At 34.7% G+C, this 19,317-nt stretch overlaps 1 protein-coding gene and 1 long non-coding RNA gene across 14 annotated transcripts in view; one reads left to right on the forward strand and one right to left on the reverse strand.

Annotated features, from left to right (window-relative positions):
- Positions 1–19,116, forward strand: part of LOC309392304 — a 114,252-nt gene extending 95,136 nt beyond the window's left edge. For all 3 annotated transcript variants that reach the window (XR_014175417.1, XR_014175418.1, XR_014175419.1), the window contains one exon: positions 17,519–19,116. This is a non-coding gene — a long non-coding RNA (uncharacterized lncRNA). The remainder of the gene's footprint in view (positions 1–17,518) is intronic.
- The window catches only part of CTNND2 (catenin delta 2), a 525,796-nt gene that overhangs the window by 23,255 nt on the left and 483,224 nt on the right, over positions 1–19,317 (reverse strand). For all 11 annotated transcript variants that reach the window (XR_014175415.1, XM_081953365.1, XM_081953369.1 and 8 more), the window contains one exon: positions 2,217–2,343. Coding sequence is in view for 10 of the 11 variants with exons in the window: in XM_081953365.1 (XP_081809491.1) it covers positions 2,217–2,343 (127 nt within the window). In the remaining variant the exon portion in view is untranslated. The remainder of the gene's footprint in view (positions 1–2,216; positions 2,344–19,317) is intronic.

The raw sequence follows: 19,317 nt of genomic DNA on the forward strand, positions 1-19,317 counted from the left end.
TTCCCATCTTCAAAAAAAGGAAAAAAAATAGATCCAGGAAACTATATACCTATCAGCCTGACCTCAATACCAGGAAAGATTCTGGAAAAGATAATGAAGCAAAGAATTAGCGAACATCTAGAGGTAAACAAAGTAATAGCCAAAAGCCAACATGGGTTTGTCAAAAACAGATCATGCCAGACTAATCTTATTGCATTCTTTGACAAAGTGACAAAATTAGTGGACCAAGGAATACCGTCGATATAGTTTACTTGGACTTCAGTAAGCCATTTGATAAGGTAGACCATAATCTATTACTAGATAAAGTAGAAGAATGTGGGTTGGACAGCATCACCACCAGATGGATTTGTAACTGGCTGACCAACAGCACTCAACGTGTAGTCCTCAATGGAACTGCATCTACATGGAGGGAAGTATGCAGAGGAGTACCCCAAGGCTCTGTTTTAGGCCCAGTACTCTTCAACATCTTCATCAATGATTTGGATGAGGGAATAAATGGGGAATTCATCAAATTTGTAGATGATGCCAAGCTGGCAGGAATAGCCAACTCTCCAGAAGTTAAAGATACAGAAGGATCTTGACAAACTTGAACATTGGGCACTATCTAATAAAATGAAATTCAATGGTGAAAAGAGTAAGGTTCTACATTTAGGCAAGAAAAACGAAATGCACAGGTACAGTATAGGTGGTACCTTGCTCAATAGTAGTAACTGAGAGGGATCTTGGAGTCCTAGTGGACAACCATTTAAATATGAGCCAGCAGTGTGCAAAAAAGCTGCCAAAAAAGCCAACACAGTTCTAGGCTACATAAACAGAGGGATAGAATCAAGATCACGTGAAGTGTTAATTCCACTTTATAATGCCTTGGTAAGGCCACACTTGGAATACTGTATTCAGTTTTGGTCACCACGATGTATAAAAGATGTGGAGACTCTAGAAAGAGTGCAGAGAAGAGCAACAAAGATGATTAGGGGACTGGAGACTAAAACATATGAAGAACGGTTGCAGGAACTGGGTATGTCTAATTTAATGAAAAGAAGGGCTAGGGGAGACATGATAGCAGTGTTCCAATATTTCAGGGGTTGCCATAAAGAAGAGGGAGTCAAACTATTCTCCAAGGCACCTGAGGGTAGAACAAGAAGCAATGGGTGGAAACTAATCAAGGAGAGAAGCAACTTAGAGCTGAGGAGAAATTTCCTGACAGTTGGAACAATTAATCAGTGGAACAGCTTGCCTCCAGAAGTTGTGAATGCCCCAACACTGGAAGTCTTTAAGAAGATGTTGGATAGCCATTTGTCTGGGAAGGTATAGGGTTTCCTGCCTAGGCAGGGGGTTGGACTAGAAGACCTCCAAGGTCCCTTCCAACTCTGCTATTGTATTGTATGTAAGAAAAAAATCTTTGTGCCACTGACTTCCATGTGGCAAAAATGATTTTTTTCATTATTACAGAAAAAAGCAGTAGTAAAGAATAAAAACTTTAGGTTTATAATCAAGCAAGGGGTAAAAATAGTTCAGCATTCAATCAAATGTTTAACATTTAAAATATAAAGCAAAGATGAAAGAAAAGAAATTCAAAAAAATAATGTTAAAATGAAGGCACACTTAAATATCTGAACAGCTAATAGGATAAAATGGAGACCTGACTCTCCAACTGTTCTTACTGTGAATTGCAATCATCAAGATTCTTCTTCATTGGTGAGGGGTTTCCCGAAAGTCATCTGGGGTAAGTCCTATTTGCTCCTGTTCAATCTAGGGAGCATTTTGCCACCAAAAAGCCAGCTCTGACAGTGAAATCAGCTGTTAGTCAGCAGGGGGTGGGGGAATCTTCACAGCTGCTCAGAGCACCATTTTTGGACGATCTCTGTTTTGCTTTATTCATAATGTTTCATGATGGCACCAAACATTCATAAGCCAGAAAATAAACAATAAAAGTACTTTTTCTATCAGTGGTGTATTAACCATTAAGCAGACTAAGCATGTGCTTAGGGCACCAGGGCAAAGGGCACCACAAAGTTGAGAAAACAACCCAATGAAGATTTGTACAGTATGTACAAAGGAGGGAGGCACCAATATTTGTCAGTGCACCAGTGAGCTTTAATCCACCACTGTTTTCAATGCTTCATTACAGTTCATAATTCCCTTGATAACATTTCAGTTCTTGATTTGACTTTGATGATTGTTTCCCTAATTATTCAATTATATATGTCTGATCTTACCTGAACGATTGTTGGGAGACATGCGCACCGGAGAGATGGAAGGTGTCCGTGAGGAAGAATACGGTCTTTGCCTATCCCTCTCTATCGTTGATGATGAAGCTACAAAATGATACTGTGACCATCCATCCTGCATAGAAACAGCATACAATAATAATAAAAAGGTTGAACAGGATACAAGTATGAAAGGAAATACAAGTATGAAATATTTATTTATTTAACAATCTATCTTCCTTGTTAGGGGGCAGTTTTATTCTTTATTAACAGGCAGGTCTTCCACATTATCTGTTTCTATATATTTTTTACTTTAATTTTTTTCTCAAAATAATATTTCTTTTGAAATATGCATTCAATGCAGGCTGACTAATTTTCTCTTCACCAATAAGTAGACCCTTATATAATGTGAATGCATGAGGATGACTTTATTCTTACACTAAGAATCTTGTAAAAACATTATATATTATATATACTATATATTTATAGGCGAATGTCATTTAAGAAGATCATGGTACAAGAGGACTAAGAAACAGAGAATGCTTATATCTGATTTGGGGAAACTTTCTCCACTTTGCCAAGACTGAGAAGGCTGCTAGGTCAGAGGGAGGCAAAGAAAGAGTTGATGTCTAAATTGCTTTCTAAATAGTGGAACTATTGCTTAAATGAGCTAGAGCTATACTTATTATAGTTAGAGATTGTAGAAAATTAAGGAATAATGTAATTATTGAGTGTACGCTGATCATATCTCAAACTGGGCAGCTGAAAATTAGATAAACTATAAGGAAGAAAACTGATTACTACTAGACACCAATAGAAATAAGCAGTAAAGGCTAGTGATAAAATATCATCATTGCTGAAATCTACCACATTCCTGATTGGTAAACATATGTTTTAGAAAAGTATATGAGATCTGGGACAAACATATTATATATTATTTATATTACATCTATATTATTTTCAGATGCCATGCTTATGTTACACATTCAATCGTTTAGAACAAAAAGATTAATTTTTGAAACACAACCATTTATTTTATATATTTATATTGAAAGGAAAAGATTTAAAATGGCTTTTCAAATTTAGGAGAGGTCAATCTGAGACCATGAAAGGATAATCAGTTATTTCTTTAAAATTAGAATGAGAAAACTAGGAGTCCAGTTTTAAAAATATTGTGATAATAGTATTTCAATAAACAGAGAAGAAATGCCTTGATGAATTACATGAGGTCAATCACCCAACTCTTCCTAGATTTAGTTAATTCATGGTTTCTAAGTTTTCTAAGAAAGGTGATGGAAGTTTTAACACTGCTTTATAAATGACCTTAACCGACCACAGGAACACAAGATACAACATAGTTCTAGTAAGCAACCTATTTTGACAATTCAGTTATGTATTTGAGCAATCCATGGGCCTAAAGGTTTTCAAAAAAGCCTTAGGCCCATGGATTTACAGTTTACAGCAATGTGATTTCCTGTTCATTTTTGCGAAATGAAAATACAAGTCTTTTCTGTAGTAGCATTCACATTTGGCACACACTTCCCTGGGAAGTACAATTAGCACCCTTTCTCCTTGTATTTTGCAAATAATATAAAACTATTCCAATGTGCATTTGATCTAATTTTATAGTGGATATGCACAGGGATTGTATTTTTAATAATTGGAATGTTTTCTGTCTTATTCCTACTCTGTTATTTATTGCCCAATCTTGAACAAGTGTTCTATACACATTGTAAAAAAATGCACAAGCATCAAGCTATTTCTGTGGTGAAAAACTGTTTTTATACAAGGAACAGTGTATATTTTAATGATATATTGTATACTAAGACATACCACGTCAATGAAATTGCTATAGTAACATGCCTCAAATTATAAAGTAGTACAACTACTCAATGAGATCGTCCTCAATGGATTGCAAAGTGAAAGCTTAAATACCAGTTGCAATTTAAATCAATACATTTTTCTTTACTATAAATCTAGGTTTGTCCAAAGGTCTCTTAAAATAATTGCTTGAAATCAACCTAATACCTGCCCCACTTAGAAAAGCCAAACTGAGTACCATTGGAAAGGGAAAATATCATGTCTTCTACCAAATTTGAGAGGAATAGGCTGGCTTGAGAGAGTGTGGGATAAGACAGATGACCATACTTCCAACTTTGCTGTTGTTCTGCATTCACCAGCTCCTTTAAAACAATCCTGCTTTGGGAATAGCCAAGTGCTGCTATGAGAACTCACAAGGGGTTGATGATCCACACTTTTCTCTAGAGTTGAGCAACTTTTCATTATCTGAGAGAGTACTGAGCATGCCGAGATGAAGGTATGATGTGATGCAGGTATGTTTTTTCCTTTGTTATTTTTTACCTAACTTGAGAATCTGGCCACTGATCCCAAGTCTTATAAAATCTTATGAATTGCAGGAGATGGGTGTCCTATAGATTTTATAAATAAATAAAATCAAGCAAGCAAGAAAAGGCAATTTGATGCTTATTTACAGATATTTAAGTTTAGAAATTGAGGTGAATACCAAAAATAAACATTGGCAGTGTTTATATTAACACATGATCAAGATTATTGACTTATCCTGATCTATTATGAATGAGCAGCATGCTGGTGTTATTCTCCTGTTCCTTTCTATATGAGAATAGCAAAATAAGTCAGGATTTGTTTCAAAATCATACAAAAACTTTGCAAGCAATTCAATTTATTACAATTTGTAAATCTTCATAATTTTGGTTCAGGCGGTCTTACTAAAGCAGGCAGGATGCACAGGCAATTTCTGTTCAGTTCTGTGCAAAATTGCCGTTACTTGCGATTGCGAAGTTTCAGAAAAAGAGGTGGATTTTAACCGCTGAAATTTTATGTTCAAGAATTTAGTTAATCTTTAAGCTTGTATATAAACTTTGGTTTGACTTTGTTCCAAATAATTTATTGAAGTTTCAAATCTCCAAAAATACACAATGATTTCAATTACAACAGATAGAACATTACAAAATAGTTTATTTCTACTCGCTACACTAAAAATGCTGCTATCTGGTGAATGAAAGCATTTTTGTATGAAAACTCCATACTATCAGGTAGTAGTTTCTATTAAGTAAGCCTAAATCACTTAATAGACATTTCCTAGGAAAAGCGAATATGAATTGGAACTAAAGTAAGCAATGAAACTATTGCTTTAATTTGGCAAATAGTGCACTTATTTATTTAGTCTGAGAGTATCAAAAGTTTTAATATGAAAAGATGCTCCTAAGAGATTGGAAGAGAGCTCTGCAATAACCTATTCTGATACTTCTCTGAAAAGGCCTGTGGCTTTAAAGATATGATAGCAACATTTTGTTTGTGCACTGATCCCTACTGTTTCACCACAAAAGCCAACAATTAAATTCTATTGGGTATGTATGGATTTTCAATCTGGGCTAGAGAATACCACAGTTAACATGAGCTAGTTCTTAAGACTATAGGAACATAATATAGGTAGTTGAATTTATGTTTTGCTTTGACATTCCTTCATTCATTTTTCTGCTGATTGCCTTATTAAATTGAGGTTTAAATATAATTTGATTTGCCCTTCTACCATCATGTTGCTCATGAAGAGAAATGATAGCAAGAAACATAAAAATGTTGTTTAGTTTTCTTTTGGCAGGGGCAGTTTTCTCTTTAGTTTAATAATACATGAAAATGCAACTAATGAAATAATGTCTTTTTCAGATCAAAACAAATACTGTTGCCAATATATATTATATATTTCAAATTACAAATTGATTTGGGGGGGACTATGTCTCCAACATCTTTTCTAATTCAGTTACTGCAAATATAACATTAGCCTTCATTTACTCTAAGTCCATTTCCATTATATAAGTAAGTATTTAATAATAAAATCATTAGATATACTTCAGTTTTAAAAGTGATTACTGGTAAAGATTTAAACCAATTTTTAGAAGTCAAAAGGGAATATTATCAATTGAATGCAAAAATAAATACTAGATGATGTGCTGATAGCGTTCATAAGTTTGTTTTAGTTTTAGCGCTTGTAATGAAATTTAATTAAAGTGATCTGGATATTGTAAAAGCACAATGGATTTGAGACTCCTGAAGTCAGTATGTAACCACGCCAAAAGTAAAATGTTGGGTTTTTCTGAATACATATATATATTCATAAGTCTGTTCAAGATTTCCCCCTTATTTTTTAAAATAGATAAATCCACTCGTAAAGAGAATTTGAAGGAAAGTCCTTTTCTTTCAGTTTTAATCTACTGAATTGTACCTCAGGAACACTGCAGAACTATTACTTATTAATACTGAAGTTATAATTCTACATATTAATGTTAACTAAGACTGAATTTATGACAAAGGATCCACTGAAAGACAATAAATCCCTTATTTCAATATATTGAATGAGACGGATATTGAAGAAATAAATAATTCTTTTAAAAAAAGGCGAAAGAAAGAGATGGGTGCACAAAAATAACTGTGCTGCTAATCTTTAGGTGCATAACATATTAATATAGTATATCTTAATATATTAATATATTATACCTCCATTAATATTTTATAGCATATTCACTATTTAAATGAATAAGATTTCTGAAGTACAAGGTATCGATTGGGATTATACCTAATCTTTTGGTCTTTATATACCTCTGTATTTATGAACTGTTCTATTATTCAGCTTGGTCTTTTCTGGATAATTGAGCTGTGAAAGTTTAAGTTCTAACAGATATAGGTCATAGATCAGTGCCACTTAATTTAATTTTTCTACCCTGGTTGTCAAGCACCAAATAATTGATAAAACAAACAGTAGATGAAATGAAACATGGTGGGCTTTTACTCAGCATTTAAACTATTTTAATCAATTAAAATAAAAAGCAAATACTGAGGAATATTGCCATTACTGCAGGTGAAAAAACAATAACTGACATAGAAACCTATTATGTAGTGTCCTCATATAAGTAAAGTTAGAGATGGGAACTGATACGGTTCCTTTTGTGTTGCAAGAAAAATGCTTTCCCCACCTTCCTCTCCAGTTCATAGAAAAGCAACTGTGACCTCAGAAATAATAATTGAAGTGCACTACAGAGAACTACATGTATCTGTCCTTCAAGCAGAAAGAGAAGAATGAACCAGAGATAGAAAATGTCTTTAAAAGTTTCGGAATACAACATAGAGCTCTCCACTAGGAATATAGTTTTTTGATGCTAATAAAATTCAACAGAATTGAGTGCTTCATCAAATTTAAAGATTGGCAAATTAGAATGAAGATGATTACAATACTTTCTATGGAGGAAATAAGGACCAGACTGTTAAAATAAATAAGTTAAATTTTTAGAGCTTATAAAACTATTTTCTCATGTTTGCTTTTCTTATAAATGCCCTGCCAAAGAAACTGCCAAAGCAAGCAAGCTAGCTCTTACTTTTTTGACTTGTAGAAAATGAAGTATTCATGATGTAATTTTGGTTCGTATTTCCCAAGTACTTTAATAATAATACCTATCTCAGATTCCTAAGACTGCTGTATATCTGGTGAGATCACTATTCAGCTAATGACAGAATAAGCTATTGTGGGTTTTAGAAAAGAACTTTTGCTAGCTCAACCTGAAGTGATCTGCATGGAAAATATATGCAATTCATCCCTTCCATTCAAAACCTCTCAGTATTGAACCAGGTTTTCATATATATATCATATATATAGTTTATATACCATTAAAGAAAAGACTTAATATCTTTGATTTTGCATGAAATGGATAAGAACTAAACATACCCTGTGGACACTTAAAAAATGTTTTTGCAATTGAAGGTGCATATAAATGCATGTGTATATCACTAATATAACAAGTACACAAGTACATTTATGCAGTGACCTGCAGTCAGGTGAGGCAGGGGAGGCACAGCCTCACCACTGTCATGAAAAGAAAAAAAATGTAAAAGGAAAAAGGCAAGAGCTGAGGTCAGGCTGAGCTAGTTGCTTCCTCACCGTGAATGACTCTGATTAACTGTTTAAAAAAGCCTCTAAAAAAGCGCCCTCTACTATGAGGCAGGAAAACTGCATGCCTCATCTAGTTTGACTTTAGGCGTTTTATGATTACTCGAGCAATTAAGCAAGGGTTAAAAGCCTAAAAATTCCTGATACACAGTAGGTGAGGCATGCAGTTCTCCTGCCTCATAGTAGAGGGCACTCGTTTGGGTGGGACTTCTTCAGAGGACATGAGGCAAGAGCAGAGTTGAAATCCTCTCTGAAACAGCTGGAAAAGGTACGTGTGGGTTGGAGGGAGGGGGAGGAATTCAAACTTCATCCTCCTGGTGCGGGGTTTTGGGCAAAGGCTGGAGGGAAGGACCCTGGCTGGCTTGTCCTCCCCAAGTGTAGTTTGATTGCAGGCAGAGCCACTTTGCCTTTTCAAACCTGTAATCAGTGAAGCTGGGCTGGATCCTTCCGGGGCTAGGGGAAAGTGTGTGTGCTCCAGTATGGCTCTTTGACTGGCTTCCTGCCTCCTCCTGTGGTCTCCTCGCTGGTGCTCTCCCTCCAATCCAACTTTGTGTGTGTGTGTGTGTGTGTGTGTTTGAGAGTGAGTGAGTGAGTGAGAGAGGGAAGGAGGTAGGAGAGATAGTCCAATCCAACTTTTGTGTGTGTGTGTGTGTGTGTGTGTGTGTGTGTGTGTTTGAGAGAGGGGGGAGGGAGGGAGGGAGGGAGGAAGTTTGAAACCCACCACTGTGTCAGTGCCTCACCAGTCATAAACCTCACCGCACGTCACTGCATTTGTGGCTTGTATCAAAAGCAAAATGTATATCTTTAGTATGATAGAGAACCCTGGTATCAAAATGAAGATTAAAATACACTATAAAAACTATTTTTTGATAAAGTATTATCATCAAAATCTGTAATTTGGTTCTTTCATTCATTGGTTCTGTGCATTTCCAACTTATTTCTGAATGCCAAAATCCCATTACTCAATCAGTATGACAAAGAATTTTAATATGGAACGCTTCACGAATTTGCGTGTCATCCTTGCGCAGGGGCCATGCTAATCTTCTCTGTATCATTCCAATTTTAGTATATGTGCTGCCGAAGCGAGCACGCCGAAGAATATTTATTCCTTCAATGTACCGTACAGTTGGAAATATTTTTTCTTTTTCAAACTACAGTATTTTTAAAAGCTGCTGCAGTTATGAATAAAAAGAGAAGACACATTTTTTCTCTATGAATCTTATCTCTAATTTTAGTTTTAAAGATGGTCAAATTTAGATCCAATTCAAACAATTCTAAGGTTTATATATAGCTTAATGCTCATACCTATGGCTTACAATTCAGTTTTATGTGTTGTTTGGCAAAAGAACAGAAGTAACAACTCATTTTATATTCATTTCAATGAATTTTAAGAAGCACACAAGTATTCTAGCAACTATCTAAGCCACATACTGGATGAAACAGGGAGTTAAATATGCAATTATGGATTATGTGAGATGATTATTGACTGGTAAGAGGAATGAATTCTTTAGAATTGCAATGATTTAGAGTCCTCCAGAAAACGGTGCCCTGAACAGCAGAATATTTTTTTCTCCTACTGACAAACATCTGATTTTGCTGCCAAAGATGGTTCTCTTTGGCAGCACACTCCCCAGAATTGAATCAGAGCAACTAGGAATGACCCAAGACAATCCTTGGCATGGACAGACAATTGTAATTCTTGGTAACAGTAATCTTACCAAGTTGGTTCTTCATCTTTTCCTGTCAGCATTTTTTTCTAGACATACCTTTCATTTTTGCCACATGGAAATTGATGATGTGAAGAGTTTCTCCTTGGTAGTGAAAGTGATCTGATCTAATTTACAATTATGCTGGACTACTGTACAAATGATTTTGTATTTTACTAGTTTTTAAAAGAAATTTGCTGCTTTATTTTGCTTTTGTATATATTTTTGGTTTCTTTTCCTTTGTTTTCTACAGAAATGGAAATCTTCTCTTACATATCTATTTCTTCTCTATCATAGGAAATATTATCTTAATTTCTCCTGCAGACTTCTTGTTAGAACATCTACTTTGTTTGTCTTTGATAGTAATTGTCCTTGTTTTGTTGTGAAAGTCGGGCTAAAATTTGGACTATATTAAAAATGGAAACAACAATAAAAGCAGATTGACTTAATCTTAAAGCCTTCTTAGAAGTCTTCAGGAAAAATGCTTTTCAACTTAAAAAGCTCTTGAGTGAAAATTTAGATACAAAGTTTGATGATTTAAATCAATCTAAGGACGCTAATCAGATACAGATAATAGTAACTAAAAAAATCTTACAATTAAGTGAATTGGAAGTTAATTTGTTGCTGACAGAATTGAAGGAGAAGAAACTTTGCTTGACAATTGCAGGCTTGTTGGAGAAGGTTAAAAGGGGCCTGGATTTAAAAAGCTTAGAGATGGCAGTGTGGATCAGTGATGAACTGTACTTCCTTAAGAAAACCGATGAAGTTTGTGGAATAGTTATTATATTCAATCAGAAGACAATTGTTAAGTTGTAGTTCAACTGACATGAAACATTTCTGGACAACAAGCGCTGCAGAGATATTCACAACACATAACTATGACTTTGAGGAATGAGATGCAATTGTTGGGAAAGATCCCTGTTATAATTTTAAGGTAAAACTTTATTAAGAATCAGTTGAAGATGCCTGATGCTAGACAGAGAGAGATAATGATTGCATTGGCTTATGGTAGATTAGAAGCCATAGTGGACTTTCTCTGTGTGAAATAGATTGATAGATTGTTAACAGAAGGATCTGAAGTTTAGTTCTGTTGTTGGCTCTACCTGTTAACTGTTTTTTTTATAGTAAATAGATGGTTGATCAGATTAGTTGAGCAAATAGAGCTGTAAAGGTTTATAAATTGTAGATCTGTTTTGCAAGGGGGGAAATGATTATTGTTGAAATATATTCAACTAGGAGTAACAATATATGTGTTTGTTTTTTATACACATTTTTGGTCTTGTTAATTTTTGCTTTGTTGTTTTCTGTTGAAGTTTGCATTTTAATTTTGGAAATAATAAAAAAAAAGAATTGTAATGAACTAATACAACAGAAATGAAATAAAAAAAAATCCCTGTGATTTAAGTTCATTTATTTCCTTTAGAACAGTGGGTCTCAACCTTCCAAATGCCACGACTCTTTAATACAGTTCCTCATGTTGTGGTGACCCCCAACCATAAAATTATTTTATGTTTTCCGTATTTTTTTGAAAGTATGTGTTTTCCAATGGTCTTAGGCGACCCCTTTGAAAGGGCCGTTCGACCCCCAAAGGGGTCCCAACCTAGAACCACTGCTTTAGAAAAAGAGATGCAAGGTTGTTGTAGTTCCGGACATATCTGTTTGAACCAAGGTAGTCAATCTGTGGAATTGCTTCTTTAATCAGTTTGACAGCTGAAATGGGAAAAAGAGCATACACAATAGGATTAACCTTTAATCATCATCTGTTTATCAGAGTTCTGGAATCTGTTAGTAATCCATGGGAGATGGGTAGTATTCTAGTAATAATCCCACTTCATGTTCTATGGCTAGTGATGAGCTTCTATAATGCAACTAAGTAGACTTTTTTAGAATGATATTTCTGATAATTTTCCTGGTTAACATTTAACTACAGAACTTTCAAAAGGAATGGCTTTGTCTATCTATAATTAATTATTGATTTTCCTGTTGTGAATGCAAGGATGACAAGACTTAATCTAATCATAACATATTGATGTATACAAAAAGACTAGTGTGTCAGATAAAACCCAAAGGATAGAATGTCAGACATACAAGAATCATAATTTATACTGTTATGCCACTCACTAGGCTCTATAAAAGCATGGCTAACACTTCTTGCAGTCATTTTTCAAAATTGTTTATATCATGCAGGGTAAATGCAAAATTATCTGTAGCTCAATGGCATTCTGCAACCTGTCTAAATCTCTTTGGAAAATGGTCTAAAGTGTGAGATATGTGAGATCGCAGTGTTTATTGAAATTGTGAAATTAACTAAATCGTTCGAAAGATGACACAATATATATTCTTCAGCAAATCAGAAATCTAACTATAGACCTTACAGCAAATACAATAATTATGCTCAAATAATAACATGAAGTTAATATGATGCATTATGAATAAGAAGGCCAACTGAACCATTTTCATTTCCAAACCTGGCACTCTCTCTTATACCTTTCCCCCGGAAAGAATGAAACTCTCTAACAAAAGAAATGAATTGAAACAAAGAATAACTGAGTATCCAAATAGCAGAAAACCACAACTGAATAAGGTTGACTACATTAAAGCCGGTGACCAAAAAAAAAAAAAAAAGGGGGGGGGCATGAATCACCTTTGCTAAAGGGTCACAATAAGCTGGTAAGACAAGAATAAAATGATATCTTTTGGAGAATTTAAAAGAACACTTTCCTTAAGTGAGATATAGCTTTTTTTAAAGTATGGGTTATTGTTTTAGAAGGAAGATTACTATTTAAATTAACTTGGTACAGAGAGAGCAGTTGGGCAGCCTGCTTAATTGTGTGTAAAATAACTCCCCTCCTCTTTAATTTAAAAGTGCAATCCTGGGGATGGAGATTAAATTAACTAAAACTTGCACCACAGAAATAGGTTCCCCCAAATGAATATATCTGCATTCATGTAATAATGAGATAATTCTCCATCCCTCAATATCGTGAGCAAGAAACCTAATAAACCATTATTCCCTCTGCTGATTTTTGAACAATATAGCTTGCTTACACTGAATATGAAAGAGCTGAAATTATTAGTTTTGTGGACTCACTCATAAAGATCTAGAAGAATTTGTTTTCTAGCTGCATGCACTGGTCATTTTAATTTCCCTTAAGAGTCTGATTTTATTTTAGCACAACAAGGAGGAATATAGCCGAAGAAGTTGGGAATGGTTTCATAGCAGCAATATAGTTTCATCTGTCCATGTAAAATATGACTGGAATAACAATACAATATAGCCTCCCCCTATTTCTTTAACAGATATAAAATGATATAAACAGATATATTTGCATCTCTAACTGTCTGGTTTGGCACAGCAACCAAACAAGACAGAGGCAAACTTCAATGGATAGTTAGGTCTGCAAAAAAAGCAATGGCAACCAGCCTGCCTTCCATTGAGGACCTGTATACTGCACGAACTAGAAAGAGGGCTGTGAAAATATCTACAGACCCCTCACATCCTGGACATAAACTGTTTCAATTCCTTCCCTCAAGTTGATGCTACAGGGCATTGCACGCCAAAACAACTAGATACAAGGACATTTCCAACCCCCACTACCCATACCATCAATCTGCTAAACAACTAATTCCCACAGCACTGCCTTATGCCCTGGGATGTCAAACCATCTAGAAGGGCTATATTACTGCTATCCTTCTCATCTTTCCTATTATCTATTTCCTTAGCTTCTTATGACTATAACTTTGCTGTTAGTATCTTATGATTGATTTTATTTAGTATTCTATTATGATTGCTTTTATATAGTATCCTATGACTATCACTATCACTATGACTATCACTGGTGCTATATCTTATGATATACTGTAAAGGGCTGGAGTATCTATCATATGTCTACTTTTAACACATAACGTAAACACATAGATAAGTTTGCTTATGCAATTCAACATTTTCTATGCTAAAAAGTTGGCGAGAATCTAGGCTGCAAAGTAAGCAGGCTTTTGTTTTACTTGGTCATGGACAGAAGTTTTGTGGATGCAACCTCTGCTTGAGTCATACAGTTTAATACTAGCAAGTTACAAAACATATACATATAAGAACGAAAACCAGATAATGCAGCTGGAAAAGTTCTTTTTGTTGTTGTTTTTGTACTATACCAGAGGTAGCATAGCAGTTAACAGGAAGAAACTGTAATTGGTAAAATTTGCTTTCTTCAAGTGGAGAGATCCACTGGATTTTAGTTATTCTAGTCTAGGGGTGGGGAACCATGGCCCTTTTACGACAGGAATTCTGGAAGTTCAAGTCCACAAGTCATAAAAGGGCCATGGTTCCCCCTCCTGCTCTAGTCAATGGAAGGACACTACCATATTTGAAAGGTTCATTCTGGTATAAGCCATAGAAATTTTAATCGAGAAATATTAGATCCTTTTGAAAGCCACATTCATCTACTTTTGAACACAACAGAAAGTAACTGCAGCCTTGACCTACATAAGCCCTTCAGACATCTTGTCTCAATTCTCTTGCCTAAAGCAAGATTGAGATTTCATTGAATAACTAACTTCAAAAGGAAGGTTGTCAGTCAATTATTCAGAGTGATGTATCATAAAGAGCATTTCTGTCTTACAGAAAGATCAAAAGAACACATCCTACTCTCTGCAGTGATACAATCTTTTAATAACCAAAGCTACAAAGCATCCTAAAATTTGTTGCAATTCTAAATCTACATTTTAGCAGTCAAGTAAATGCCTTGGCTTTATCAAATGCACCACATTCAGCAGCCTTGGCATAAGCAATTACGGGCACATTCAACATTTTAGCAAATGCCAATTATTGTTTCTACCCAAATTTTTAAATGGTCATACAATGTTTTTTGTAAATATACAGTACAATTGTCTTAAAAGTATATATGAGAATGTTAATATTCCATATATTTGATAAAAGAATAAAAAACACAGCCTTCTTGGGTTGTGCATTTTCATAAAATACCCTTTAATTAGTCAACCTCCACTGCCTCGATAATGAGCCTGATTAAAAGGCATATGCAATATACATTCCCTATAGACCATGACCCCACACTGCTGTATAATTTGGGTATCCATGTTATTACATTTTTATAAATCACCTATGGCAAATAAAGGAATAAAAAATTGCACCGGAAAATCAACAATATCTGAATTAATGTAGTGTTTGCTTTAATGCCATATGTTCAAGAAAGGATGACATGATATCAATCTTTAATCTTTTGCAATCCCAAATAATGAGGATTGACAAAAATATTAGATAGGAAAACATAAGAATAATTGCTTATTCTATATTACAACATTCAAACATGAAGTTTGAGGAGAGTATCTGTTTAAACCAACCTACTTACATTCAAATGCTGGGATTTAAGTTGATATAGCCTCAGAGCAATTTGAGGCAAAGACATGTGTGCGTGTATTCTTCTCTCTCTCTCTCTCTTCCCCCCCTATTTTTTTTTACAACCCCGTTATCTCTTAATTTGGGAGTAAGGGCAACTGAATCGAGCTGAGTGTTTACTGATCAGATGCCCTTCCTGACACCTATGGGGAGTTCACAGCAGACATTTTCTCTTGAGAGAAACATCTGCTGCTACCTAGGATTGAACTCTCAACCTTCCAAATGAGAGGCAAGCATCTTCATTTCTAGGCCACTGTGCCTCTCTACCCCGCTTTGCACATAATTCTTATTTTATATGCTGTTAGGCATTTTATTCTATTTTTTGGCTAGTGCTTAAAACATTCTATCTGATCATTATGGCATTGTTAGGGTACTTTACAATAGGCATCGTTAGGGTACTTTATAGTAGGTTCACAGATTGTCAATATTTGTACAGATGCTTATACTTGCAATTTTGAATATATCTGCTTTAATCAATTATCTCTATTGCTTTATAAGTAATTTTGATTTTTTCAATATAGCTTCTTTAATAGTGTTTCAACATACATTTAATAACTGCAAAATCTGTCTGATTTTAATAAAATTTCTATTATTTAAAAGCTAAAATATAATCTGGAGTGTATTAAATGATGAACATTTTATTTATTGTACTTTGCCATGCGAAGAACATGGAAAAAATCTTGTGGGTGTGTTTCCTCAAAAGAAGAATTCCTTAAGTGAATGAAGCCAGGATGGGGTGAGGAGATCTTTTGGTGATAGGTGAAACAAGATTTTGGCAAAATACAGGACAATTTTATATCATGTTATGTTTTAGTAACAGATGGCTGGTGCTAACAGTTTCAACATCACAAATCACTTGTCTGGAGACATGGGAATGCTGGTTCCAAGTTTCCTCTCTACAACCAGATAAGAAGGAAAGAAAAAATCTCAAGCAAACGCCTAATTATTTACTTACTTGCAAACGCCTAATCCAGTACCCTTTTACTTAAAAATCTTCAATCAAATACATCAATGTGAATTAAAATAATAAAGTCTATCAACATACATTATTAACAAAATCACATAAAACAATATCAAATATAAATTATAAAGGGAAGATACATTTTCAACTGGTTCTTTTTCTCAAAAAGCCAATTTAATTTCTTTAATAAGATATTTAGCTAGATGCCTTGAGATGCATTTGACTCTGAGGCCAAACATATGCCATTCTAATTGGATTCTATCAATCGGTTGCAAATGAACAAATTAGATATAGTTCCTACCCCTTCCGAATGCCAAGGAGGCAAATCTCATGATAAAGGAGTTATCAGTTTGGAATTCTGTTGCTGTGCAGTACCATTCCAAAACAGTCTAAATGTAATAGTGAATGTCAGGTGATTTTTATGCTTCACTTTCTGTCTTTCCATTCCATTCCTCCTTCTCTTTGGACTACTTTTACACCCTTGGCTGAGTCCTTTTCAGTCTGATTTCATTAGTAGAAACAGTCCAAGTAACAAGTACATAGTGTCATGATGAAGTTGAGGTTTCTGAGAAGGCTTTGTGATAGTGATTAGATACAGAGTTTATTCCAGGTCTGGGTGGCATTTGGATAAATCTTTAAATAGGTGCCCACAATACTGAACTGGTCTGATCTGCAGCTCAGGGCTACTGTGTCTATAACAGACTTTTTTATACATCTGGCTCTTTATTTAGCCTACTGGTTTTCCAGCTCCCAGTGATATTTCCATGGACCAAATTGATGGGCTTTCATCTCATAGGCAAATCATTTAGCCAGGAGCAATGGGATCTAATGCTCCCCCTCAATGACTGCTTGGAATTGAGCTTTCTCTGGGTTCTTCATCCTCGTCCTCCTCATTTGGGGAAGATTCCTTAGGGGCATGACAATTGCTGTCTTTTGGAACCTGATAGTCTATTTTATATTACCAGTATATTTGAATTAGGGTTTAGAATCAAAAATCATCACGTTTATTTCTTGTAAAGGGATAGGGGAATAATGCAAAGCATATAGGGTTATATATATATGCACTGGCATGTCATTAACATGAACAGGACTTATATTTTCACTTTTTTCCTGTTTAGCGAAGATGTTATTAAATATATTTCAATGTAATATTTAAGCATTCTATTATAATTTTTGAATACATATTAACCTCATTTTTGTTTTATATCACTTTTCTCCTTTACACCATTGGACATGATGATTTCTGATTTTCAGCAATCATTTTAAGAACTTTGGGGCCATCAAAACAAAGATGCAACAACAACTAAAATCATGATCACCACCACCTTTAATTTTCAAGAAATTCAACAACAAATTCAACTGGAAAAAAGGTGACATTATAAGCCAAGCCAAATCCACCAGTATTGGGAAATATCTAGAAGCCTTGCATTCTGACCAACCAGCCATCAACAGGCATAGAGAAATAAGCTCCATTTGTATACCATTTCAAAGATACAACCAAAAGTGAAAGAAGGAAACAAGCATTTCATAGCAGATTAAACTCCAAAGTTGACTGCTATCACAATAAAAAGTTGACTATGGTTACTTTTGCTGATGGCAGTGTCTTCCCCAGAATGAGGAACTTGTTTTCCTGAAAACTCAGAAAAATGTATGTAGCTGATGTCCTGGATTCTGTATAAGCTGTTTGTTATAGTAGATGAAAAGGCTGTCCCAGGCGCATATTGTACTTTTGCTAGATCAAAATACGTATAAATTGTATTATCTTGATACAATAATCTCCATATTTTAAAAATCTTAAATGATGTAAGCTGATCTACTTGATTTAAAGTTTAGCTTTTATTCATTAAGAATAACTATGCCAGCAGCATATCTATTCCCTTCTTCTTCCATCTGCAATTAATCCTACTTAGGGTATTTCTTTTTTAACCTGCCAATGGATAGGAATTTAATATTTATATCTTACTGTATCTCTATGAAAGTGCATAGAAAGAACATTTTGCTGGTGCTAGAAAAAGGAGCAGCTGACATCTGTTTAAATAAGGCTCCTGAATAATTTAAAAATGCTGGCAGGCAACTGCCAGGAAGAGGTTTAGTACCAAATTCTTTCTTAAAGGCACAAAAGATCAAACACAATTCTTTGGAGGTAAACTGTGAGTAGGCAGCAAGTTACATAGCTTTCACAAACCTGGAATGGGTCTTCTAGTAACTGTACCATGCCAGTTGTAAACTAGTATGTTTGATCAAATCAATCTATCAATCTGCCTGCCTGCCATCTGATTTCTATGGGCAGTGTGACATCTAGGACAGTTATTAAAGATGGCAGCAAACATTAAACATGTACATGGAGGAAACTTTGGGGGATGCTTGGACTAAATAAAGGAAGTATTCGGCTTACAACACTTTGTTTAGTGACCGTTCAAAGTTACAACAGCACTGAAAAAAGTGATCTATGACCGTTTTTCACATTTATGAATGTTGCAGTGTCTCCATGGTCACCTGATCAAAATTTGGATGCTTAGTAACCGAATCAGTTCAGATTTATGACAGATTCAGTGTCGTGGGGTCATGATCCCTTTCTGTGACCTTCTGATGAGCAAAGTCAATGGGGAAGCCACGTTCATTTAACAACTGTGTTACTAACTTAACAACTGCAATGTTTCACTTAACAACTGTGACAAGAAAGGTCTTAAAATGGGGCAAAACTCAGTTAACAACATAAATTTTGGACTCAATTGTGGTTGTAAATTGAGGACTATCTGTATTGTAATAAATAAAATTAATATTATTTCTGTGGTGCATTTCAGACAATTTAAAATATCATGTTTATATTATTTTCATAATATAATTCTGTGTAAAAATATCAGAATAGTATATAGCCAGGAGGTAAAACAGAAAGGCAGTAACTAATACAACATTCAAACCAAGATGCTAAGTGCAACAGTAATATTTCTTAGCAGGATTGTAATTCTGTTTTATTTTTCATATGACCCTGAATGCTTCAAAGGAGAAAAGTCAAATAAATTTTGTATTCATACCCTTTATCAAATAAAAAA

This window comes from Natrix helvetica (assembly GCF_964273705.1).
Source record: "Natrix helvetica genome assembly, chromosome: 4".
In the NCBI taxonomy this organism is placed as follows: Eukaryota; Metazoa; Chordata; class Lepidosauria; order Squamata; family Natricidae; genus Natrix; species Natrix helvetica.